Genomic DNA, 25382 nt, shown 5'->3' on the forward strand with positions numbered 1-25382 from the left:
ATGGTGTGCTTAGATCATACACATTATACCCATGCTACTTCTTCCCCTTTGCCATGGAAAATTGTTAGCTGAATGACTGGGTTGCCAAGGAGTATTTTCCGGGTAATTTCCCCAACATTATGGTCATGGTTTCCCTCCAGGAATTCTAAGCTATATTTCCCCAGTTACCACCTCAGCACTTCTACACTTACATATTCATAGCCACCTATACCATTCCTGTAAATATCTTACATATGTTATTAATCACTCATTCCCCTAAGAAATGATAGATATGTAGAAAAACAAGTACAATGTCTGTCTTCCCTGCTGTCTTGTAAATTTCTTGAAGGTGGGGACTATACCTACTCTCCTGTACTCTCCCAAGTGCTTAGTAGAAGGCCCTAGACACAGTAGGTACTTGATTCTATTTAGTCTTGATTCTATTTAGTTGCCATTGTTTTTACAAGATGTTCTTCCCCTTGACTCTATTTATTGCCATTGTTCTTGTCTGTCTCCCCCAGTTAGACTGTAAGCCCGTCAATGGCAGGGACTATCTGTTGCCGACTTGTTCACTCCAAGTGCTTAGTACAGTGCTCTGCACATAGTAAGTGCTCAATAAATACTATTGAATGAATACTATCAATTAATTCTAAATCTTTCATTCTTTCCTTATTAGACTGTAAGTTCCACCTGAAGGCAAGGATCATATTTTCTGCTTTGTAAATTACCCAACCACACACTATCATGCTCTGTACCCAGTACATTGTTATTTGGTCTACCAACATTTTTTAGGTCTGTAAACCCTTGACCAAGTTCTTATAGCATATTTAATCCATGGTATAGACTTCCCTCTGGCTATTTGCTACTGTGGGTTCCATAAAGAGCTATTTTCTTGAAGCAGAACTTATGACAGCTATCAAGGTTCTCTCCTTCCTTCCACATTCATCTTGCTCTCTGTAACAAGAGTATAGCAGCATACATTGGACTTTGAGCCTGGAAAAAAAAGGTACAAGTTAATAGGGTTGGACACACTCCCTATTCCACAGGGGATTCACAGTTTGAGGGGAAACAGGCATAGACTCCCAATTTCACAGATAACAGGCACAGAGAAGTTGAGAATTGCCCAGGTTCACACAACAAATGGCAGTCAGGATTAGAACCCAGATCCTCACTCTATTAGGCCATGCTCAAAAAGATTGTGGACAGGGTAAAAATAGCATAGTTGATTATTTACCAAACCTAGAACAGGATAAAAGGGGTGGGTAGTATCCCTATAGGCTTGAGAGAAGTGAGAAAAGAAAAGGCTTTCAACCAGTAGCTGATAGAGATATGGAATATTTCTACAAGATGTACAGATCAAATAACAGTGGGACAAAAAACTCAGGATGGGTTGGAGGGAATTCAAATATGATGTCCATTATTGGGATTTAGATGGGGCCATAAACTCCTTTAGAGCCCTGTACATTTCTAGCAAACACAAACTAGTATTAATTCTTAGGATACTTAAGTGCTTACTATGGGCCAAGCACTGGGGTAGATACAAGTTAATCAGATTAGACACAGTCCTTATCCCAGCCAGGACTCAAGTTCTTAATCCCCATTTTACAGAGGGGTTAACTGAAGTGCAGAAGTAACTTGGTAAAGGTCACAGCAGGCATATGGAACAGCTGGTAGAAGGTAGGAGCAGGCCCCGACTCCCAGGACCATGCTCTAACCACCAAGCCATGCTTAGTAACATTTGGATCATTGTGATTATTCTTTCAATCTACATATTCAGTCTGTCACCAAATCCTGTCAGTTCAACTTTTTCCCAACATGGAAGAAAGGGTGGATTTTTAGCAAGTGTTACCATGTTAATCCAAGCCTATCCCCCTTGATTACTGCACCGGCCTCCTGTCTCTTTCTCCACTTCACTCCATACTTCACTCTGCTGCCCAGATCATTTTTCTACAAAGCCAGTCCATGTCTTCCCCATTAAGAACCTGCAGTGATCACCTCAGGTAGTGATGGATACAGCCTAATACTTCAAATAAGTCTGCATGACTTTTTGGAATGCAGTGAAGCTTTATTTAGTGGTTTGTTTTTTTTTTTTTTTTAAACAGAATAATCCAGAAGGCAAATACGGTATAAGTCAAATTACAAACATGATCCAGTGCCAAATAATTTAACAGCATAGGATTATAGGACTTTAGTGTTTGGAAATTTACATTTCCTTTTATTTAATGCAGAACCTCTTTTGATTCCTCAGGAGAAGCCACCACCACAGGATTTTGTTCTGTAAAGGAACATTTTGAGGGCATATATGGTCCCACAAGCCAAGTGTGAGGAGTAGTGTCTTCCACATAAAATAAAAGCTCTTCCAGGTTCTTCCGTGCCTTAGTCAGCTTTTCCTGGCTCTGGATCAACACTGAGCTGGTTAGGTCCTGGAAGGAATTACTCATGGAGAATAGAGTGTGGAGCTCCTCCATGTTGTGACAGGCCTTCTGGAACTTTTCTTGGATAAAGTCTGGAAGTCCCTGGATACTGGGCATAAGGTTTGAAAAGGCAGACTGTAGTCTCAGGGCAATGTCACAGGACATCGCCAGAGTCCGAGTTTCAATCTGCTGTGGAGAAAGAGCCATATTCCTATTTTAGTACCACTCGAAGTATAAGCTTCTAGAAAAGCCACCTAGGGCTTAACACCCATGCTTTAAAATACCTGGAGTTTTAGAGCTCACCCTGGGGAATGACATGAGCTTGCATTATAGATGCAGAAAATCCAGTTTATTGAAGTGTAAGGTTATTCAACTTTACTCCCTTGTCTTATCCTTCTATTATTCTTCCTGACCAGTGCCCAGTCCTGGATTACCCAGTTTAGGCCTTTCACTTTATGTTAATGTCTGTTTCCCCCTTGACTGTCAGTTTATTGGCAGGGAACAGGCCTTCTGCTAATGGTTGTACTGTACTCTCCCAAATGCTTAGAATAGTGCCCTGTACATAGTAAATGCTCAACAAATACCACTGATTGCCAGTTTATTCTTATTCTACAATTCTGCTTTTGCACCTGCATACCACAATTATGCCTACATCATAGACTTCCTTACTCCCTCTAAACTGTAAGCTCTTTGTGGGCAGGGATCATGTCTATCAACTACTGTATTATACTCACAAGTTCTTAGTACAGTGTTCTGTCACATCAATGGCATTTGAGCACTTAATTGATTAGCTTTAAGGCACTCAACTCTTCCTCTCCTAGTTTATAACAAGTCTGCTTACTTTACTCATTTAATACCAGCCTCAATACCTCACTATCATCTAGTCTTGCCCATGCCAATAAGCCATATTTGAGCATTTACTGTCTGCTAAGCACTGTATTAAGTGCTTGGGAGAGAACGATATAAGACATTCCCTGCCCATAGTGAGCATCTTCTGGCCTGGAATGCCCTCCTCCTTAATATGTGACAGACTACCCCTTTCCCCACCTTCAAAAACAAAAAAGGACAAAAAATTGAACAAGGCCCACACCTCCTCCAGGAGGCCCTCCTATTTTAATGTCTTTCTTCCTTCCTGTAAGCTCCTTGTGGGCATGGATCATGTCTCCCAATTATTGCATCATTCTCTCAAGAACCTAATACTGTGTGAATATTACTGTTTGATTGTATTCTCCACAACTACTCCAGACCTTTTCTACCCACCCCCTCTTTAAGATAATAAGATAATAAGATTTACTATTACTTTAGCAAGACCCACCCTGACCATCTTTGCCTCAATGTCTCCCCTCTCTGGTCCCCATCCCCTTGATCTCCACAGTGGACTAAAGAGATGTGGTCTTCCTGCTCTCTACTAAACAGAACAAAAACCACCCCTACAAGGCACAGGAGAGTTAAAATAAAACACGAAAGAACTTCTCTACATATCACCTACATGCTCTAGACCTGAAATAAAGAGCAGTGACATGTTTTGTCAATATCCTTACTCATAGGTTGAATGCCATTTAAGAGGTCTGTATTGTAGTGTTCTTCCTATGGCTGAGCCCTACATAAACACCCCAATGATCAAAAAGGATCATTTCCACCAGAAAGCAATACCTGTAGTGGTGAGCCACTGTGCATGACTTCTCCTGACTGGCTCTTGCACCACATCAGCCACAGTTTGTGTAGCTGCTCCTGGCTTTTCTGAAGTTTTTCAGCACTTCCCTTGGTACAATCAATCTGTAACAGGAATAGAGGCATTGAGAGCTGGTAGTGAGAACTGAAGTGGCCTTATTGAGCTCCCCTTTTCCCTCTGCTCCCTCTACCACCCCCTTCACCTCTCCGCAGCTAAACCCTCTTCTCCCCCCTTTCCCTCAGCTCCTCCCCCCTCCCATCCCCTTAGCACTGTACTCATCTGCTCAACTATATATCTTCATTACCCTATTTATTTTGTTAATGAGATGTACATCACCTTGATTCTATTTATTTGCTATTGTTTTAATGAGATATTCTTCCCCTTGATTCTATTTATTGCCATTGTTCTTGTCTGTCCGTCTCCCCCAATTAGACTGTAAGCCCGTCAAAGGGCAGGGACTGTATCTGTTACCGATTTGTACATTCCAAGCGCTTAGTACAGTGCTCTGCACATAGTAAGCGCTCAATACTATTGAATGAATGAAGCTGCTAGAATCCTGGACAATGAGCTGGGCTTAGAGGCAAGGGAAGGTGGTGGAGTGGAGGGAGAAAGAAAAAAAAAAGTCAGGAGCAGATTTCCACAACTACAGGATGTTGGACCAAATAAGAGCATCAAGCATTACAGCTGTCAGGTCTTCTTTAGTAATGGAGGGAAGACTAAGTTGTTGGGACTCATAATCAAAGGTCCTCATGCCCCAGGTCTGTGAACAATTAGCAGTATTAACTGATTTTAGCTTTTGTTTTCCCACCAATCACTACACTAACCTGTAACTAAGAGCAAAGTGGCCAGTAGTCAATGGATTATGCCTGGACAATAGGGATTTTCTGACTACAATAAATGGCCCCCAAGTAGGGAAAACACTTACCAGGTCAATAGTTCGATAGAGCTGAAATAGTGTCTCCTGGGTGACAAGTTTAGCACATCTGATCTTCTCCAGGGAATGTTTGTAGGCCTGGGGTTGGAGTTGGCTTGATAGTGAACCTAGGCGTACAAAGTAGCCATGGGGTCTCCGCTCTTCTTTTGAGGGTACCTCAGATTCAAATTCTGCAAGCTTAGCTGTAATGAGATGTCACACAAAAACCAAGGTTTCATTGATCCTACCAAATTGAAAGATACACTCCAGTGTGGAGAAAAATCGGATTAAACCTAGCTTAACCTAGTCAATGTATTCTCCTGACGGAGTCAACCAAGGCAATTTGGATATTCTTTCTAATTTACCATTCTGCTTCTGTAACAGTGTTTACTTAATTGTAAGAGATCCTTCAACTTATTATTGGAAGGCAGACACCTTTCAGTGTAGGCATGTGGGCCATAAGTCTAAGAAGCAATATGTCAGATTAACTGTAGGGCCAGATGAAGATTCCTTTTATGTAAGCTCATTGTGGACAGGGAATGTGTTTGTTATATTGTGTTGTACTCTCCCAAGCACTTAGTACAGGGCTCTGCACAGAGTAAGCACTCAAGTACAGTTGATTTGATTCTGATCTTAGAGAGTGATTTGTCAACAGTGTATGAGAAACTAAAATGGTTAGGTGAGTGCTAGTTACTACATATTGTGGTAGACTCTTTTCCAATCTTGCATTCTAGACTGTAAGCTCCTTGTGAGCACAGAATGTGTTCTATTGTACTCTCTCCAGAACTCAGTACTCTGAACACAGTAAGCACTCAAATGACTGCCAAATGTGAAGCAGGGAAGAGGTCAGACTACCACTCTCCATCTTTAAAGCCATTCTGCAACTACATCTCTTCCAGGAGGCCTGCCCTCATTCTCATCTCCACACTATATCCACTCAACTGCCACTTTAGCACCTGTATGCTGCCTAAGCCATGCTTATGCCACCTTTCAATAACTAGTCCAGCAAGAAATGAATCCTAGGTAGCCAGTAATGAGTAGTGCTGCCTGCCTTCAAGGACCACATCCCTGGACATCTCTCCTTCCCTCCCGTACAGTGAAGGACAAGATAAGAAATCGAGAGAAGTCTGAGAATGGGAGAGCATTTGAAGGAATGAGCATTGTTGAGACCAAGACCAGGTAAAGTGAGTTGTAGACAGTGAGACCAGGTGGCAAGAGAGCCTGATCATTTAAAATAGAGTTCCAAAATGAGAACTATTCTTTTCATAAACATTCTGACCTAGCTCCTCCTCTGGGATTGGTAGGTAGTCACTTTCAGTCAGCACCAGCTTTTCTTCAGGCTTCGGCAACTGGCCTGCATTAGGTGGCATGCTTATGATGTCAGTTTCTCCTGAAGTGGTGGCTGCAATACTACTCGATACTTTTGTTGTATCTGTTTCAGACTCTCTGGCTATGTCTTCAGTAACTTGGTTGCTCATTGCATTATCACTGCACTCTTCTGCTGACATCAAGGGTTGAGTCTCAACAGGTGGCTCCTAGGAAGGGATAAAAAAAATTGCATTTCTTAAACGGTTTGGGGCAGGGGTGGAGAGTGTGCTTTACGTGGTCTCCATTTCAAAAGGAAATGATGTGGGGAACACTTCCCAGAGATTGTCAAAGCCCACCTTGGAGCTTAGGGTCTTATGGAGGTCAGAGGCATTTGTCTTACAGTTTGTTAAAGTTATTCCCTTCCTTGAGCTTCTGTTTCTCTCCTCATCCCCTAACCGATCTTAGGCATTTTATCAGAACCAAATTCTTGGCCACATACATCTTAACTTGCCTCATATTTGTTCCTTTTATGGCATTTGGTTGAACACCATAGAGTTCTTCCCCCTGCTGCACACCTGCCCCTCCATCCACCATGAATAAAAAAGCCATGCAACCTCTGCAGAAGAACTAAAAGCACTGAGTTGCAAAGGCCTCCTAGTTTGAGAGCTTGCCAATGGTCATGTTAAGAATCTGTATGGGCTGGCAGGGAAGGGGAGGAGTAGAACTTCTAATTTTGTGGGTGGCTCAAATGAACTCAGTAACAGTCTGAAAGTGGCTTAGGTTAGGATACTATTAGAAGAGGAGAGGAGTACTACCTTCATTGGGAGCTGTGGACTGGGCTGCTGCTTCTTGCTGATGGTGTTGTTTTCTGCACCTATAGATAGGAACCAGTACAATGGGAAGGCTTATCTGGACATGTTGCCATTTACCCTTTCAAAAGTGACATGCCCTGGTAAAGAGGGGAACTGAAATACTAGTTAGCCAGAACAAGAAAGCATTCTAACAAATTTAACCTACGACTGTTACCCCTCCAGAAGCTGCTGTGTGACTCTAGGACATCTCTGAACCCAATGCAGTCTCAGAGTATCCTAATGTATATTTGAGTGGAGCTTCATCTCAAAGGTGGCCCCTATTAATGAATACTTCCCCCAGTCATACTGAACTATGTAAAACAGTGTGACAAGCCATCAATCTGCAGTTCATAATCTTATAATAATGGCATTTGCTAAGTGTTTACTATGTGCAAAGCACTGTATTAAGTGCTGGAGAAGATACAAAACAATGAGGTCCCACATGGGGCTCACTGTTTAAGAGTGAAGGAGAATGGATATTCTCATTTTGAAGAGGAACAGAGGCACAGAGAAGTTAAGTGACTTGCCCAACACCACAGCAGGTATGTAGAGGCAGGATTAGAACCCTGGTCCTCTGACTCGCAGTAGTGTGCTCTACTAGGCCACACTGTTCATGAGGTGATTAGTATTTTAGAATGCTGGAAAAAAATCTGCTTTACTACACTTAAAGACATATTAGGAGTCAGAATCAAACCTTAACCTGTATTTCAAATGCTTCCTTAATCTTTCAATGTATACATTTTATATTAATGCCCCCTCCCCCCAGAATGTAAGGTCACTGTGGGCAGGGAATATGTCTGCCAACTCTGTTGTACTCAAGTGCTTAATACAGTGCTCAATAAATAAAATTGATTAACTAGAACAGTAGACTTACTTTTGAGAGCAAGTGGTTTCATATCACTGCTTGCAGCCCCAGAATCAGTCTTCATGCCTACTGGTAACATAGTAGGCACAGCTTCCCTGAGTGTGGATGTAGCAGAAACAGCATCTTGGGAGTCAGTCTTTTCTCCCTCTTGAGATGGGATGAGCACAGTTTCCATCACTGGGTGGCGCTACATAAAGGTACAAAAAGTTAGGACTAAAGACTGGGCAGGACACTTGGAGTAGAAACTAACACTTAGGGGATTAAGATGTCAGAGACCAGAGTGTCTCTGGAGTAAAATCCATTCACTTAGAGAGGAGTAGGTGTGAAGATTTAGGAGATTCACACGTACTTTTAATGACATTTAATAGAAATCCATGCTTTTACTAAAAAGCTTGCCACCATATTAGTCTTATCCTGCTCCCCACATAAGGTTTTCATTTGATCAATGGTACTTGAGGGCCTGTGTACAGCACCTAATCTTGGAAGACTAGTCTCTGGCCTCAGTTTACAGTCTAGTGAATTCTAGATTAAAGTTAAAACAGTACCTAGTTTGTGCAGGGATGAGTGTTAGAGACAGTAACTTCTCTCAGGGAGTTTACAATAAAATTTGCAGGATTTACTCATATACACACACCTATATGCTCAGAAGTATACACAGACAAGGGAAAAAGAGTAGTTTGTTTATACATTTAGTATTTTCAAAAAGGTGCCGCCGAGTAGCCGTGCCGCTAGTGTAGCCGAACAGTTTCATTCTAAACTGGGGTGCCAAACAAATCTCTTACTCTTCTTTGTGTGCATATCAGGTGTGGAGGAGGAAGATTGGGGGTGGGGGTGGGGAGTGAAAACGGGAGTGGGAGAGAGATAACATTTTAACCACTAAATTTGTCTTGTGAGCTCTACTTCAGTTCCCACTCAACCACTTGCAGTGATGCCATCTGGATATTAGTAACTGTTTTAGGTCATACAAGAGGTGCCAGAGTGGATTGCACTTACTTGTTCCAGAGTTTCTTTTTTGAGGGTCTGGATGCTTTCCCTATCTTCCTTGTGTGACATAATGAATATGGGCACAACTGGAATGAGAAGAGACTGTGCTGTTCAACATATTTCAGGCTAGGCAGCACTGTTTTCAATACAAACAGCCAACACTTTTCAAAAGGACATGTCCACTGCTAGAAGCAAGAATTTTAGACGAGGTGTCACTAGAGACAAAGAGTGGGGCTTTATCTAGACTATTTGCTCTTTGTAAAAAAGTGTGCATTCATTTTATTCATTTAGGTCAAGAGGAGATATGAGGACAAGGTGAAGGAATGGAAGTCAGTAAAGAGGAAGTGGACAGAGGTGTGGGTAGTGAGGAAGAAGTTAAGCAAGGATAAAGACCAGTGGCTGTAGTTCAGGACTGCTACCTACAGTTACAACCCTCTTTTGGATCATTCATTCAATCATATTTGGGCACTTACTGTGTGCAGAGCTCTGTATTAAGAGCTTGGGAAAGACCACAACAACAAAGTGACATTCCCTGCCCACAATGAGCTTACAGTCTAGAGGTGGCGGGGTGGGGGGAAAATACAAATATGTTCATGTCTGTAATTTTATATAAGTGCTTTGGGGCTGGTGGGGGGGGGGGGGAGGAGAAGAGAGCAAAAGGGAGCAAGGCAGGGGTATGCAGAAGGGAGTGGGACATGAGGAAAAGTGGGACAGTTTGGGAAGGTCTTTTGGAAATGTGCTTTATAAGGCTTTGGGGGAGTCAGGGGGAAGAAAGAGACATGAAGAAAGAAGAAACATGTCCTGAATGTTTAATAGAAAAGTGATCTGGGCAGCAGAAGTATGGATTGGAGTTGGGAGAGAGAGGAGGTTGGGAGATCAGCAAGGAGGTTGATGCAGTAATCCAGGCAGGATGGGATTAGTGACTGTATTGGCATGGTAGCAGTTTGGATGGAGGGGAAAGGACAGATTTTAGTGATGATGTGAAGGTGGGCCTGTCAAGATTTGGTAATGGACTAAATTTGTGGCGGGGGGCGGGGTGGGGAGAAGAGAGGAAAGAAGGGGGGAGGGTGGGGATCAAGGATAACACCAAGGTTATAGGTTTGAGAGACAGGAAGGATGGTGGTGCCATCTACAGTGATGGAGAAGTCAGGGAGAAGTTAAGGTTTGGGTGGGAAGATAAAGAGCTATGCTGTGGACATGCACAGGAGGACATCCAGGTAGAGGTGTCTTGAAGGCAGAAGATCTGAGACTGGAGAAAGGGAGAGGGAGATCACAACTGGAGATATAGATTTGGATGTCATCTGCAGAGAGGTGACAGTTGAAGCCATGGAACAAATGAGTTCACTAAAGGAGAGGGTGTAGATGGAGAATAAAAGGGGACCCAGAACTGAACCTTGAGGGACACCCTTCCCCCCACCCCCGCCAAGTTAGGGGGTGGGAGGCAGAGGAGGAACTCATGAAAGTGGAGAATGAGCAGCCAGAGAAAAAAGGAGAATGAGGAGTGAACAGTCAGTGAAGCCAAGGTTGGATAATGTTTCTAGGAAAAGGGTGTGGTTCACAGTGTCAAAGGCAACTGAGAGGTGGTGGAGGATAAGAATGGAGTGCAGGCTGTTGGATTTGGTAAGAAGAACACTGGTGGCCTTTGAGAGGGCTGTTTCTGTGGCGTGAAGGGGATGGAAGCCAGATTGGAGGGGGTCAAGGAGAGAATTGGAGGAGACAGATTTGAGACAGTAGGGTAGACAACTCGCTCAAAGAGTTTGGAGAGGAACAGTAGGAGGGAGATGGGGCACTAACTGGAGGGAGCTGTCAGGTCAAGGGAGGTTTTTTTTTTTTTAGTTTGAAATCAGTGGGGAAGAAGCCATTAGAGTGCAAATGGTTGAAGAGAGCCATTAAGGAGGGAAGAAGGGAGGGAGAGAGAGTTTTGATTAAGGTGTGAAGGAATGGTGTCTGATGCACATGTGGAGGAGGTGACTTTTGGAAAAAAAAAGGCAGGCAATCTCCTCTAGAGAGACTGCTGGGAAGGATGGGAGAGTTGAAAAGGGGGCTGGAAAGGGGAGGGACTGAGGAGGGGCAGGGGCAACCTTAGGGGGCTTACACCTGATGGTGTCAATTTTATTAATAAGAAGTAGGTGTTCAGGTCCTTAAGGGCAAGGGAGGGGGAGAGAAGGGGGACAGGTGGCCTGAGGAGGGAGTTAAATGTCTGGAACAACTGGCAAAGGCGATGGGCATGAGTGTACATAGGGTAGAGGAATAGTTTTGCCAAGAAGAGGAGAGGGCAAAGTTGAAGCATGCAAGGATAAACTTCAAGTGGACAGAGTTGGCCTGATATGTTTCCACCAGCAGCACTCTGCGGCTTGAGTGCAAGAGCGAAGGAGGTGATCCAGGGCTGTGGGTAGTCGTATGAGATCGACAAAGGGATAGGGGAAATGAGGGAGTTGAGTACAGTAGAGAGTAGGGTTGATAACATCTATTTGGTCATCAAGGGTGGGTAGTTTGGGTATGGAGGCCAAGTGTGGCATAGTGAATTGAGAAAATTGGAAGGGATCCAGGAATCAGAGGTCACTGTGGGGGGAATAGTACAGATTTATGGGGAGGAGGTGTGTAGGAGAAGAGTTGTGGTCAGACAGAAGGATTTCAGAATTGGTGAGGGTAGAGATGTTCGATGGTTAGAGATGATGAGATCAAGTGGGTGAGGTGGGGTGGAGCAGGAGGTCAGCAGAGTTGAGGAGTGATGAGGGCAGCAGAAGAGTCATCAGGAACTTCCATGTGGACACTGAAGTCCCCAAGGATCAATGTAGGCCTGGAGAAGGAGAGAAGAAATGCATGAGAGGGAGCAAAATGGTTAAAGAAGTTGGAGGTGGGACCTGGGGGGTAGCTATTAGAACCTGGATTGGGTGGGAGGGGCTTCAATGGAAGGGAAAGGAAGATATGGGGGGGGGGGGGTGGAATGGTGTCCAAGTGGCAGTGAGGAGCTAGAATGAAGCAAACACATCCTCCTTTCCCAGTGAGTCTAGGAGAGTGGGAGAAGACAAGACCCCTCTGGAGAGAGCAGCAGGGGAAACTGTTATCTTTGGCAGTAGCTGTGGAGGGGGTAATGGTGGAGGGGAGGGGACACCATGAGGAATGGAATCAGTTTGGATAATAATGATGGTATTTGTTAAGTGTTTACTATGTGCCAAGCACTGTTCTAGCGCTGGTAGATACAAGGTTATCAGGTTGTCCCACATGGGACTCACTGTCTTAATCCCCATTTTACAGATGAGGTAACTGAGGCACCAAGAAGTTAAGAGGCTTGCCCAAAGTCACAGCTGACAAGTGGCAGAGCTGGGATTGGAACCCACGGCCTCTGACTCCCAAGCCCCTGCTCTTTCCACTAAGCCTCGCTGAAAGCTCATCTCTTCCAGGAAGCCTTCCCAGACTGAGCCCCCCTTTTCCTCTGCTCCTCCTCCCCATCACCCTTACTCCCTCCCTCTGCTCTACCCCTCTCCCTAGAGCATTTGATTCTATTTTATTAATGTGTATAATTCTATTTATATTGATGCCAGTCTACTTGTTTTGTTGTCTGTTTCCCTTCTCTCGCCCTCTGAGCCCATTGTTGAGTAGGGATTGTCTATCTGTTGCCAAATTGTATATACCAAGCGCTCAGTACAGTGCTCTGCACATAGTAAGTGCTCAAATACTATTGAATGAATGAATGGATGGGAATGAGATGACGGAGGCTGGTGCAAGAGGAGGGGTTGGATGGGAGTGAGGGGTCTGCACAGGGGGAGAGGGATAAGTAGTGGGGGCCTGTGGAGAAGGAGGGGTGCTGCTGGGTCACAGGGATGGGGGTAGGGAGCAGGGGTGGGGGCAGCACAAGGCGAGGGGAGGAGGAGTTGGGTGATAGAGGGGGTGGGGGAGGAAAGGAGAGGAGAGAGAAAGAGATTAAAGGGTCATGATGAGGTTAATGACAGCAATAATAATTCAAGGCTTAGTTTCTCCAGACTCAGGTCACTGGCCATGCTGGCTTGACTTCTCATATTTACCTGCATACAGACCAACACTGAAGACAAGGCAGAATTCAAGTTCTTTACTCAATTCCCTAAACTCCCTTCCTTTGTTTCCAGCAATCTGGCACTTGAGTTGCCTGCTGGTGATTGCCCAGTGTTTTAAACAAGTCATCAGCTGTGGGTGCATGCTTTCATGCTGCAGGAAAAGAAATGCCATTAGAAAAGCAACATGGCATAGTGGATAGAGCCCAGGACTGGGAGTCAGGTCATGGGTTCTAATCTCAACTCCACCATGTGTCTGCTGTGTGACCTTGGACAAGTCACTTCACTTATCTGTGCCTCAGTTCATCTGTAAAATGGGAATTGAGACTGAACTCCATGTGGGACAGGGACTGTATCCAACTCTATATCCACTCTGGTGCTTAGTACAGTGCTCGTCACATAGTAAGTGCTTAGTATCACAATTACTTCTTTTAGAAGAATTACCAAGCAGACTTTTCATTCATTCAATTGTATTTATTGAGCACTTAATGTGCAGAGCACTGTACTAAGCACTTGGAATGTACAAATCGGCAACAGATAGAGACAGTCCCCGCCCTTTGACAGGCTTACAGTCTAATCGGGGGAGACAGGCAGACAAGAACAATGGCAATAAATAGAGTCAAGGGGAAGAGCATCTCATAAAAACAATGGCAAATAAATAGAATCAGGGTGATGTACATCTCATTAAACAAAACAAAATAAATAGGGTGATGAGCGGACAAGTACAGTGCTGAGGGGGTGGGATGGGAGAGGGGGAGGAGGAGAGGGAAAGGGGGGAGAAGAGGGTTTAGCTGTGGAGAGGGGAAGGGGGGGTAGAGGGAGCAGAGGGAAGAAGGGGGGAGCTCAGTCTGGGAAGGCCTCTTGGAGGAGGTGAGCTTTAAGTAGGGATTTGAAGAGGGGAAGAGAATTAGATTGACGGAGGTGAGGAGGGAGGGCATTCCAGGACCGCGGGAGGACGTGGCCCAGGGGTCGACGGCGGGATAGGCGAGACCAAGGGACGGTGAGGAGGTAAGTGGCAGAGGAGCAGAGCGTGCTGGGTGGGCAGTGGAAAGAGAGAAGGGAGGAGAGGTAGGAAGGGGCAAGGTGATGGAGAGACTTGTGTCCTAATAGTCAATTACTTTGTATCCACCCCAGTGCTTAGAACAGTGCTTGGCACATTGTAAGCGCTTAAATACCACAATTTTTATTGCGCATTTACAATGTGGCAGAGCACCATACTAAGCACTTCGGAGAGTACAACAATATGACACATTACCTGTCCACAAAGAGCTTTTACTCTCGAGGGGGAGGCAGAAATATAAATAACAGATATGTACTTAAGTGCTATGGGGTTAGAAGGTGGGGTGATGAATAAAGGGAGCAAGTCAGGTTGACAAAGAAGGGAGTGGGAGAAACAGAAACAAGTGCTTAGTCAGGGAAGGCCTCATGGAGGAGATATGCTTTCAATTAGGCTTGAGAAGCAGGGGGGAAAGAGCAGGGGAGGGAAGAGTAATTGTCAAGCATCTGAGGAGGGAGGGCATTCCAGGCCAGAGACAGGTTGTGGGTGAGAGATTGGCAGCCAGATAGATGAGACAGATATAGCTAGAAGATTAGCATTAAAGGAGTAAAGTGGGCAAGCTGGGCTATAGTAGGAGAGTAGTGAGGTGAAGTAGGAGGGGGCGAGATGATTGAGTGCCTTAAAGCCAGTGGTGAGGAGTTTGGTGTGGATTTGGATGGGCAACCACTGGAGGTTAAGCAGGTGGGGGGGGAGAAAGGAGAGAGAAGAGGGGAAGGAAACATGGCCTGAACTTTTGTAGAAGTGACTGGGGCAGCAGAGTGACATATGGACTGGAGAAGGAAGAGACAGGAGGCTGGCAAGTCAGCCAGGAGGCAGCTATGATAATCAAGACAGGATGGGATAAATAATTGGATCAGCGTGGCTCAGTGGAAAAAGCCTGGGCTTGGGAGTCAGAGGTCATGGGTTCTAATCCCAGCTCCGCTTGCCAGCTGTGTGACTTTGGGCAAGTCACTTAACTTCTCTGTGCTTGTTACCTCATCTGTAAAATGGGGATTAAAGCTATGAGCCCCACGAGGAACAACCTGATCACCTTGTATCCCCCAGCACATAGAGTAGTGCTTTGCCCATAGTACGTGCTTAATACCATGTATTTATTTTTATTAACATGGTAGCAGTTTAGATAGAGGGGAAAGGGTGGATTTTAGTGATGCTGTGAGGCCAAACTGAAATGATTTAGTGATAGAATATATGGGTTGAGAGAAAGTCAAAGAATGATAGTAATCATATTTAAGTGCTTACTAGGTGGCAGATACTGTACTAAGCATTGGGGTGAATACAAGCCCTATCCAGTATGAGGCTCACATTTTTAATCGCCATTTCACAAGTGAGGTAACAGGCACATAGAAGTGAAGTGACTTACTCAAGGCCACACAGCAAACAAGTGACATAACTGGGATTAGAACCCATGACCTTCTGACTCCCAGCTCTATGCTTTATCCACAACACTATGCTGCTTCCAAGTTACAGGCTTGAGAGACAAGAAGGATAGTAGTGCCATCTACAGAGATGGGAAAGTCAGGGGGAGGACAGGGTTTTGGTGGGAAGATAAGGAGTTCTGTTTTAATCATGTTAAATTTGAGGTGGCAGGAGGACATTTAATCGTATTTATGGAGTGCTAACTATATGCAGAGTACTGTACTAAGTGCTTGGACTGTATAATTCAGCTTGGAAGTAGAGATGTGTTGAAGGCAGGAGGAAATGTAAGACTGCAGAGGGAGAGAGATTAGAGTTGGTAGTTGAAGCCATGTGAAGAAAGGAGTTCTCCAAGGGACTGGGTGTAGATGGAGAATAGAAGGGGATCCAGAACTGAACCTTGAGGGATCTCCACAGTTAGGGAGAGGGAGGCAGAGGAGTCACCCACAAAACAAAGAAATTAAGAATGAGCAGCCAGAGATAGGGCAATGACCAGAAGAAGAAAGCATCAGTGAAGCCAAGGTTGGATAATGTTTGCAGAAGAAAGAGGTTGTCAGCTGTGTCAAAGGCAGCTGAGAGGTTGAAGAGGATTGGGATAAGTAGAGGCCATTGGATTTGGCAAGATGGAAGTCATTTGTGTCCTTTGGGAGGGTGGTTTCTGTGGAGTGAAGGGGAAGTCATATTGGAGGGGGATCATGGAGAGAATTGAAAGATAAAAATTGAGACAGTGGGTATATACAGCTTGCTTAAGGAGTTTGGAGGGGAATGGTGGGAGGGAGATGGGGTAATAACTCGAGGGAACTGTGAGGTCAAGTGAGGATTTTTTTTTTTTTTTTTTAGGATAGAGGAAGACATGGCATGTTTGAAAGCAATGAGGAAGAAGCCACTGGAGAGTGAACAGTTGAAGATGGCAGTTAGGGAGGGAAAAGCAGTAGTATTGTCTACTGGATAGAGCACAAACCTGGAGTCAGAAGGACCTGGGTTCTAATGCCAGCTGTCCTACTTGTCTGCTATGTGACCTTGGGTAAATCACGTAGCTGAGGTAGAGAGAAATTCTCATCTATAAAATGGGGATTAAGACTAAACCATATGTGGGACAGGGACCACATCCAACCCAATAACATTGTATCTATCCCAACACTTAATACAGTGCCTGGCACATAAAGCAATTAAATACCACCTTTCTTCTTATTATTAAGAAGGGAGAAGACAAGTGTTTTTAAATATGGTGCATAGGAATGGGGTGGATTTGTGAGGAGGCAGGATATGTCCTCTAGACTTACTGCTGGGAAAGATGGGACAGTTGAAGGGGCAGGGGTGATTATACCTAGTAGTGTCAATTTTCTCAATTATGTAGGTGACCAGGTCATAAGGGTCAAGGGATAGGGGTTTGAGGAGGAAGTTAAACATCTGGAACCACTAGCAAGAGCAATGGGCAGGGGTGGCAGTAGGGTTGGAGAAATAATTTTGCCCAGAGGAAGGCAGAGGTAAAGCACACAAGGGTAAACTTGAAGTGGGCAAAGTCAGTCTGATACCTAGATTTCTGCCAGCAGCTATCTGCAGCTTGTGCACAAGCATGAAGGAAGCAGACTGGGGAGGTGATCCAAGGCTGTGGGTTGGGGGTTCTATATTGATCAAAAGGATAGGAGAGCAAGTGTGAGTTCAGTAGGGAGAGGGGCAGGGCAGGAGAGGGGCAGGGCAGGAGAGGGGCAGGGCAGGAGAGGGGCAGGGCAGGAGAGGGGCAGGGCAGGAGAGGGGCAGGGCAGGAGAGGGGCAGGGCAGGAGAGGGGCAGGGCAGGAGAGGGGCAGGGCAGGAGAGGGGCAGGGCAGGAGAGGGGCAGGGCAGGAGAGGGGCAGGGCAGGAGAGGGGCAGGGCAGGAGAGGGGCAGGGCAGGAGAGGGGCAGGGCAGGAGAGGGGCAGGGCAGGAGGAGGCTAAAATGTGTTCCAATATGAGGTGACTCGGACAGGACCTGCTCTTAGCTTTGCAAGTGTTTTACCAAGCTTGGTTTGGCTTTTTTTTTGTTTTGTTTTTTAAAAATTCCCACCTCCCTCAGCAGGAGTTAAAAAGGTCTACCAACACTTGATAATTTCAGAGGTTAATGGGTTTAACTCCTCAAGGTTGTAGCTTTAGGCCTATTTGAAGAATTTCTTTGAATGCTTAAGTAATTGTCTCGGTAAGTCTGCCCTAAATTGTTGCCAGAGATAAACAGAAGAGGGGACAATTTGCTTATCTGTTCCAAATTGACAAGCACCTAACTGAATTAAGTTGAGATTCTGTACTGTGCTATTTGTAGAAATACACACAAATTTCATGAACGTTTTAAGGTCCTGGATTAGACATTTCATGATATGGGTTTCCCTACCCCCATTTATCTATCATTTATCAGAAATTCCATTAGTCTGGGGAAGGTGGAGGAGTGGGGGGGGGGGGAAGGTGGAGGAGTGGGGAGGGGGGGGGGGAAGGTGGAGGAGTGGGGAGGGGGGGGGAAGGTGGAGGAGTGGGGAGGGGGGGGGGAAGGTGGAGGAGTGGGGAGGGGGGGGGGAAGGTGGAGGAGTGGGGAGGGGGGGGGGAAGGTGGAGGAGTGGGGAGGGGGGGGGGAGGTGGAGGAGTGGGGGGGGGGGGGGAAGGTGGAGGAGTGGGGAGGGGGGGGGGAAGGTGGAGGAGTGGGGAGGAGGGGGGGGAAGGTGGAGGAGTGGGGAGGAGGGGGGGGAAGGTGGAGGAGTGGGGAGGAGGGGGGGGGAAGGTGGAGGAGTGGGGAGGAGGGGGGGGAAGGTGGAGGAGTGGGGAGGGGGGGGGGGAAGGTGGAGGAGTGGGGAGGAGGGGGGGGGAAGGTGGAGGAGTGGGGAGGAGGGGGGGGAAGGTGAGGAGTGGGGAGGGGGGGAAGGTGGAGGATGGGAGGGGGGGGGAAGGTGGAGGAGTGGGGAGGAGGGGGGGGAAGGTGGAGGAGTGGGGAGGGGGGGGGGAAGGTGGAGGAGTGGGGAGGGGGAGAAGAGGGGTGGTTTTTAGGCCTCTGCCTGTGAACCTGCCCACAGATCAGAGTCCACTACTTTCATTCCAGCTTCTTTTTAAGAAAGTGTTACAACGTACAATGTCAATCTATTGTTTGAGTACTTACTGTGTGCAAAGTATAATACAATAGTTTAAGAGGTATTTGTTAAGTACTAACTAGGTGCCAAGCACTATAATAGTTGTTAGGATAGATATAAGAAGTAGGTTAAACACAGTCCCTGCCCAACATGGGACTCATAGTAGGAGGATTTAATCCTCATTTTAAAAGTGAGGAAATGGAGGCACAAAGAGCTGGTTTGGTCATGCAGTAGTGTAAGAATTAGAATCCAGACCCTTTGCCTCTTTCCATTAAAAGACATTACACATTTAAGTTTAATGTTGATCAGCTTATTTTTAGAGTTAAGAACCAATTAACTCAAAGTGATTTGTAACTAGTAGCAATGACATTCATATTTTATCTAGAGCACTGCACTGAATAAGGTGTCTGGTAAGACAAAATAGAAACACAAGACACTCCCTGTGAAAGGCACAGAACTGTGTAGAGGATTAAGTTCAATATTCAGTAAAAGATATTGTATCAAGACAGGCAATCTAAATTCACTATAAACTCAAAGACCCCACTCTGGGCTAGCCCCTAGAACTTCCTTCTCATAGGCAGCAAAACCAGTTTGGTGAGGAACATACACTCATTCTCATGTAGTTTTAAAGTTAACCTACTTACCACAGTATTAAAACCACAATATTAACATATCTCACAGCTTAAGACTTTACTTCCTGACCACTTTTCACAGCTACATTAATACCTTTCCCCAAAAAATAGAGATCATCACTAAATTTAACAAGTCTAATTGCATTACTTTTCAGTTTTAGTTTCAACTAGTGATTTTGTTGACCAGCACCCCCTCTACAATTTTTTTTAAAATTTTGTCAAGTTTTACCTCTCTTACCTGCTTATTCTCCCCACTTCTTCAGATACTAGATTAAACAAACACCCTCCCACAGAGCCTATATATGCTTGGTGATGTCACAGGGTTGGGCACAGCCCTACTGACAGAGGAAGCAAGCAATCAGTCAGTAGGCTGAGCTCTCCAGGTCAGACCAATGAAGACTACAATGTGGGTGGAGCTAGTCAGGACAGGGTAACCCCGCCTCAAAATTTTCTGAGCTAGAGTGTGAGTAATTGACCCTACTGGCTGTGAACTTTACAGTTTTCCTGGTTTTGCAGTAGTATTTCTATAGGAAGAAATTTATCTGTCATTTCATTAACTACCCATCTTTCTAAAATGCAAACATAAATGTTCCAGTAAAAAGTAGTTTTAGAGGTCCAAGGTAATAATGTAACTTGTACGATTCAGGTAGCCTTCCCTATAGGTCTGCTTGCCAATCTGGATGAATTTTTCCTTTACTACCACTGCAGTAACTGAAATTTAAAATTCAGATTTATAAAGGATTTCTGCCTTCTAAGCACCAATGGGCAAAGAATGAAACTGGTTCAAGTGAGTTTGGAGCCAGGTGGGATGGGGAGGACAATTGGCCTGATGGCTCTTTATGCAAGGATAGTTCGGAGGAAGCTGTGGCCAATTTTGTCAGTGCTGGCAGCAAAAGGAGTTCTGCTAGCCAATCTCCTCAGTACCCCCACCCTTGTGATACATTGGCCTTGATTTTGTTTGTGTAGGACAGGAATGGCAGCTGGAAAAGGAAACTTTGCAGGGGGAGGGGGCAGGGAAGGATCATACTGTGAGCAGCTGCCATTCATATGGAAGCTCCCTTGACTCCTGAACATCCCAGTATCAATGGGACTTGGGTACTTACCCCTTGCCCTAGGGACAGATCAGGTCTGGGTGCCCCAGAAAAATCAAGACAATGGGGCCTGGCCTTCCTAGGAAAGGTGACCCAGGAATGCCCTAGCAAAACTACTCCCTCTTCACATAAAGTCTGAAGATGAGAGGTATCTACTTTTCTGAGTATAATGTCTTCTAAAAAGCTCAATTCTTATCAGAAAAAGAAAATCTAGGGTTTTGGGGGGCAGTTTATTAAATGATCTAGTGGCCTAAATGAGTTGGTGCCACCCTATCCATATCTGGAAGTGATTGAGGAGAATGTACTATTCTTGCCACCTATTCTTGTAAATAGGGATTTCCCCAAGAAGTAGCAAGAGCTCTCCTAGCCTGAAAGCAGGGGCCAATGTCTGTCCCTTATTACCTTGACTTACATTTATTTAACATTTAAAATTGTCACATAAGTCCTCACAAAATCTGATTAATTGCTTTTTCTCCCCTGACCTCAAACATGGAGGAAATGAGGCACAGGCAGGTTAAATCAGAATCAGCAGCTGCGGCAGTTATTCCCAAGGTTAAGAATCCTGCATGAGATGGTAATTTATTTAAATGTCTGTTTCCCCCCACTAGTTTGTAGACTCCTCATGGGCAGGGATGGTGTTTACCAACTGTATTGTATTCACCCAAGTGCTTAGCACAGTGCTCTACACAGAGTAAGTCCTCAATAAATACCTTTGAATGATTGAGACCCCCCACACACTATAGCAGGTTCTGGGTATTTTCTCTATCGCCATGGCAAATTACATGGCAACACCTAATTTCTTGATTACCTAGCTCCTCTACTGTTGAACCTTATGAGCCAAGTTGTGGCCCAGTGGAAAGAGAATGGCCTGGGAATCAGGGGACCAGGTTTCTAATCCCACCTCGGTCACATGTCTGCTGTGTGACCTTGGGCAAATCCCGTAACTTCTTTATGTCTCAGTGACCTCATCTGGAAAGGAGGGATTAAGACTGTGAGCTCCAAGTGGGACATGGCCTAGCCAATCTGATTATTTTATATCTATCCCAGTGCTTAATATGCCTGGTGCATAGTGAGTGGTTAAATAGCACTAAAAAAACCAGTTGCTTGCATTAGCTCTCATAAGCCATTCATTCATGATATTTCATAGCCAAAACTTTCAGTCAAAAAAAGCCATCTGAGGACCTATGTATTTTACTTCAAAAATGTTTTCCAGCCCATTAACAAAAGCTCTCTTTCTCGCATTTCCTCAGGAAAATGAGAATACTGCTGCACCCACTGGCAATTAAAGCAGAGATAAATATTTGGTCACTTTAAAGAAGGCCCATATTAATATAGACTGAGACTAAACTCCTCACTAGACTCTAAACTATTTGAGGCCAAAGGATCAGGTGATCAGATGAGAAGCAGCATGGCCAAGTGGATAGACCACAGGCCTGGAAGTCAGAAGGACCTGGGTTCTAATTCCAGATCGAGCATTTGTCTGCTGTGTGACCTTGGGCAAGTCACTTAACTTCTCTGTGCCTCAGGTACCTCATCTGTAAAATGGGTATTAAGACTATGAGCCCCATGTGGGACAGGGACTGTGTCCAACCTAATTAACTTGTATCTACCCCATTGTTTAGAACAGTGCTTGGCACGTAATAAGCCCTTAAAAGTACCATAATCATTATTATTATTAGCACTTAGTACTTGACACATAGTAAATGCTTAATAAATACCATCATTATTTAAAATGAATATTATAACTATATATTATTATTATTATTATTATCAGGTCTACTAATTCTATTATACTTTCTTAAAGTGCTTAGGTCTTGAGTTCTGCATCCAGTAAGTGCTCAGTAAATACAATATTGATTGATAAACACTAAATGGTTCCTTAGAGCCCTACTGTTGGTCCAGTGGAAAGAGCACTGCTCTGGAAATCAGGAGATCTGGGTTTCTGTCCTGATTTTGCCTGTAGATAACTAACGTGAGGGAAGACTGCACGTGTACTTTGCAATGTGTTGTACCTCTGCCTGCCTCCTCTCTCATTGCACTCTGTGGCCCAGTGGGAACACAACTGGCAAGGCTGAGAGGACTCCAAAGCACTAAAGTACATATCTGTAACACTTATTTGTATTGATTTCTGTCTCCCCTCCTCTAGACTGTAAGCTTGTTGTGGCCAGGGAATGTGTCTGTTTATTATTATATTGTACTCTCCCAAGTGCTTAGTACAGCACACAGTAAGTGCTCAATAAAAATGATTGAATAAGTGAATGAATGAATGAATGGAGTATGAGTGGTGCCCTGTAACCCACGAACATTAAAATCAATTCCTCAACACCAGTTCACTGTCCTGAAGTTTCAGAACCGAGGCTCACTCCATCATCATTAAAGTATTTTTTAGGGGACTATAAGAGTCAGTGACTTTAAAATTTAATGGCTCTTTTAGGGAGAGATTATGTTTGGAAGAGGTTTTGGTTCAATTATTTGTTTTAGACTTAATTTCCAAATTGGAAGCAGGCTTTAAAATGCATTTCAAATTTAGGGAATGAGTGTGTCGGGGATCTGTCCGTCCCTCTCCTTCCACCATGGGCTAAGGATGCTGAAGTGGGAGGGTTGTTCTGCACCAGTTGTATGTAATGGAGGCATAGTTGATGTGGGATTTTCCTGTAAATAGGGGATTACTTTGCTTAAAGATCTGTCATTTTAGCATAGCCTGATCCCTCTTTGTGGAAGGTCAAACTGCAAATGTCCATGCTGCAGTCTGTTGGATTAAACCCCTCAAGCTTCGGAGACTTTGGGCAACCAAATCTCTAAGTCTTTTCAATGATTCCAGTGGTGGGACTTCTAAGGTATTTGGTACCAATGAGAACTGAGCAGTGCCAGGAATTTGATAGCCAATTTTCCCATCTTCTGAGGAAACCACCCCACAAGAACTGTATCCTTTAAGAACAAGAAGAAAAATAAGTGGACCCACTGGTGGTGGAAATATGTGGCCAGATAAGACCGAGGAATCAATTCTATGCTTTTCTTTTCTGCCAGTGGTGGTTTCCTTCTCTTGTTTGTCCCTGTTGTACTAACCTAGTTAGGCCAAGCTTTGCCTCCCAAGCAGTGTGAGAAAAAGTGTGGCTTAGTGGAGAGAGCTTAGGCCTGGGAGTCAGTGGATCTGAGTTATAATCTCACTCTGCCACTTGCCTGCTGGATGACCTTGGGCAAGTCACTTATATTGCTCTGTGCCTCAGTTTCCTCAACTGTAAAGTAGGGATTAAATACTTCTTCTCCCTCCTACTTACACTGTGAGTCCCTGAATCTGACCTGATTATGAGTCTGACCTGATTATTTTGTATCTTCCCCAGTGCTTGACACATAATAAGTACTTAACAAGCATCACCATTATTTTTGAAACATTGGCTTTAATTTTTCTGATAAAAGTGGCCTATGTTTGCCAAAGGTCTATGGTGTACTGATTAATTCTTGAGAGATGGATTCACACTCTGCAGCCAATTCTCCTCATGTAACACAAAGTGGAAAATGTAATCAAGTATCTGGAATGTTCAGACAGGAAATCTGATTTCACCTGAATTATCTGGATATATACAGTAATCATCTGCTTTGCAGGAAAACAAAAAGCTGATTTGTGACCTAGCCTCTCTCTCAATCTTTTCATTAGCCTTAGTCCAGGTGAAGACTACTATGATCTAATGACCTTGTTGTCATTGTTCCTTGATTGACAGTATCATTAGATATTCTGATACATAAATAGTTCTGTTAAAAGCATGATTCCACATGGGAAAACCCTGATGTCCAGTACTTAATTAATGCTCACAGCAGTCATGTAGGGTGAATGTAGTAGGTGCCCCAGATGCAGCCCAGAAGCAGGTGCAGGCAGGAGCCTAGAGTAATTAAACCTCTGAATTGGCATTTTGACAACCAAGAAGTCCAGGAAGTGTAACATTTCAGGTTCTCTGTAGTTGGTGAAAGTGTTAATTCAGGCTCCAGAAGGATCCTAGAAGGAGCAGGGGTGAGTGTCTCTGAGTTTGTCAATACCTCCTCTTCTGTCTGGGGTAATCAATTGTATTTACTGAGTACTTACTGTGTACAGAGGACTGTACTAAGTGCTTGGGAAAGTACAATATAATAGAGTTGGTAGAAACATTCCCTGTCCATAAGGAATTTACAGTTTAGAGGGGGAGACAGATATTAATATAAATAAATAAATAATGTAATCAGTCAGTGATATTTATTAAGCACTTACTATATGAGCACTATACTAAGCACTTGGGAGAGCAAAATACAACAGAATTAGCAGACATGTCCCCTGCCCATAATGAGCTTACAGTCTAGAGGGGAAAGGCAGACATTAATATAAATAAATGATTTATAATATATAATTTAAAGACATGTACATAAGTGCTATGGGGCTCGGGGTTGGAGTGAATAAAGAGTGCAAATCCAAATGCATGGACAATACAGAAAGAAGTGGAAGGAGAGATGATTGGGGGATGGGTAAAGGGAGGAAGTGAGAGGGCATAATACTGGGTACCATGCATCAAATATAATAAAGTAAGGGTACAGCTGATAAAACCTATTGTGAGTACAATACCTAGTTAAATTTCTGTTAATCTAGACTGGTTGCCTAATCTATTCATTCAGTTTATTTATTGAGCACACTGTGTGCATAGCACTGTATTAATAATAATAATAATAATAATGTTGGTATTTGTTAAGCACTCACTATGTGCCAAGCACTGTTCTAAGCACTGGGGTAGATACGAGGTAAGCAGGTTGTTCCAAGTAGGGCTCACAGTCTTCACCCCCAATTTACAGATGAGGTAACTGAGGCACAGAGAAGTTAAGTGACTTGCCCATGGTCACACAGCTGACAAGCGGCAGAGCTGGGCTGAGAACCCATGACCTCTGACTCCCAAGCCCAGGCTCTTTCTACTAAGCCACTCTGCTTCTCTAAATTATGACATTAATTATGACATTATGACATTATTAAGTGCTTGGAAAGTACAATTCAGCAATAAAGAGAGACAATCCCTGTCTACACCGGGTTTACAGTCTAGAAGGGGGGAGACAGACATCAAAACAAGTAA

General features: G+C 44.4%; 1 protein-coding gene across 5 annotated transcripts; it reads right to left on the reverse strand.

Moving 5' to 3' along the window:
- Positions 1-2011: 2011 nt before the first annotated feature.
- On the reverse strand, positions 2012-19548 carry LOC100086100 (perilipin-3-like). Of its 5 annotated transcripts, none has more exons than XM_029055830.2 (8): positions 19446-19548; positions 8996-9072; positions 8012-8189; positions 7102-7160; positions 6258-6513; positions 4991-5181; positions 4047-4169; positions 2012-2582 (listed from the first exon to the last, which is right to left on the reverse strand). In XM_029055830.2, the coding sequence occupies exons 2-8, from the start codon at positions 9053-9055 to the stop codon at positions 2199-2201; spliced, it is 1251 nt and encodes a 416-aa protein (XP_028911663.1). In that variant the 5' UTR covers positions 9056-9072; positions 19446-19548; the 3' UTR covers positions 2012-2198. The 5 variants fall into 5 exon arrangements, with proteins under 5 accessions (XP_028911663.1, XP_028911664.1, XP_028911662.1 ...); XM_029055831.2 differs by having other exon boundaries at positions 19437-19546; XM_029055829.1 differs by lacking the exon at positions 19446-19548 and adding an exon at positions 13012-13167 and having other exon boundaries at positions 2012-2579.
- Between the last annotated feature and the right edge of the window lie 5834 nt (positions 19549-25382).

This window comes from Ornithorhynchus anatinus, chromosome X5 (assembly GCF_004115215.2).
Source record: "Ornithorhynchus anatinus isolate Pmale09 chromosome X5, mOrnAna1.pri.v4, whole genome shotgun sequence".
In the NCBI taxonomy this organism is placed as follows: domain Eukaryota; kingdom Metazoa; phylum Chordata; class Mammalia; order Monotremata; family Ornithorhynchidae; genus Ornithorhynchus; species Ornithorhynchus anatinus.

Excerpts from the sequence above, each read along its gene's own strand:
- LOC100086100 (XM_029055828.1), bottom strand. The coding sequence starts at position 13,162 with ATGCACCCACAGCTGATGACTTGTTTAAAACACTGGGCAATCACCAGC. Across the intron at positions 6,514-7,101 it reads GTCCACAGCTCCCAATGAAG|GAGCCACCTGTTGAGACTCA; the intron begins GTAGTACTCCTC and ends ATCCCTTCCTAG. Across the intron at positions 4,170-4,990 it reads TCTATCGAACTATTGACCTG|ATTGATTGTACCAAGGGAAG; the intron begins GTAAGTGTTTTC and ends TTCCTGTTACAG.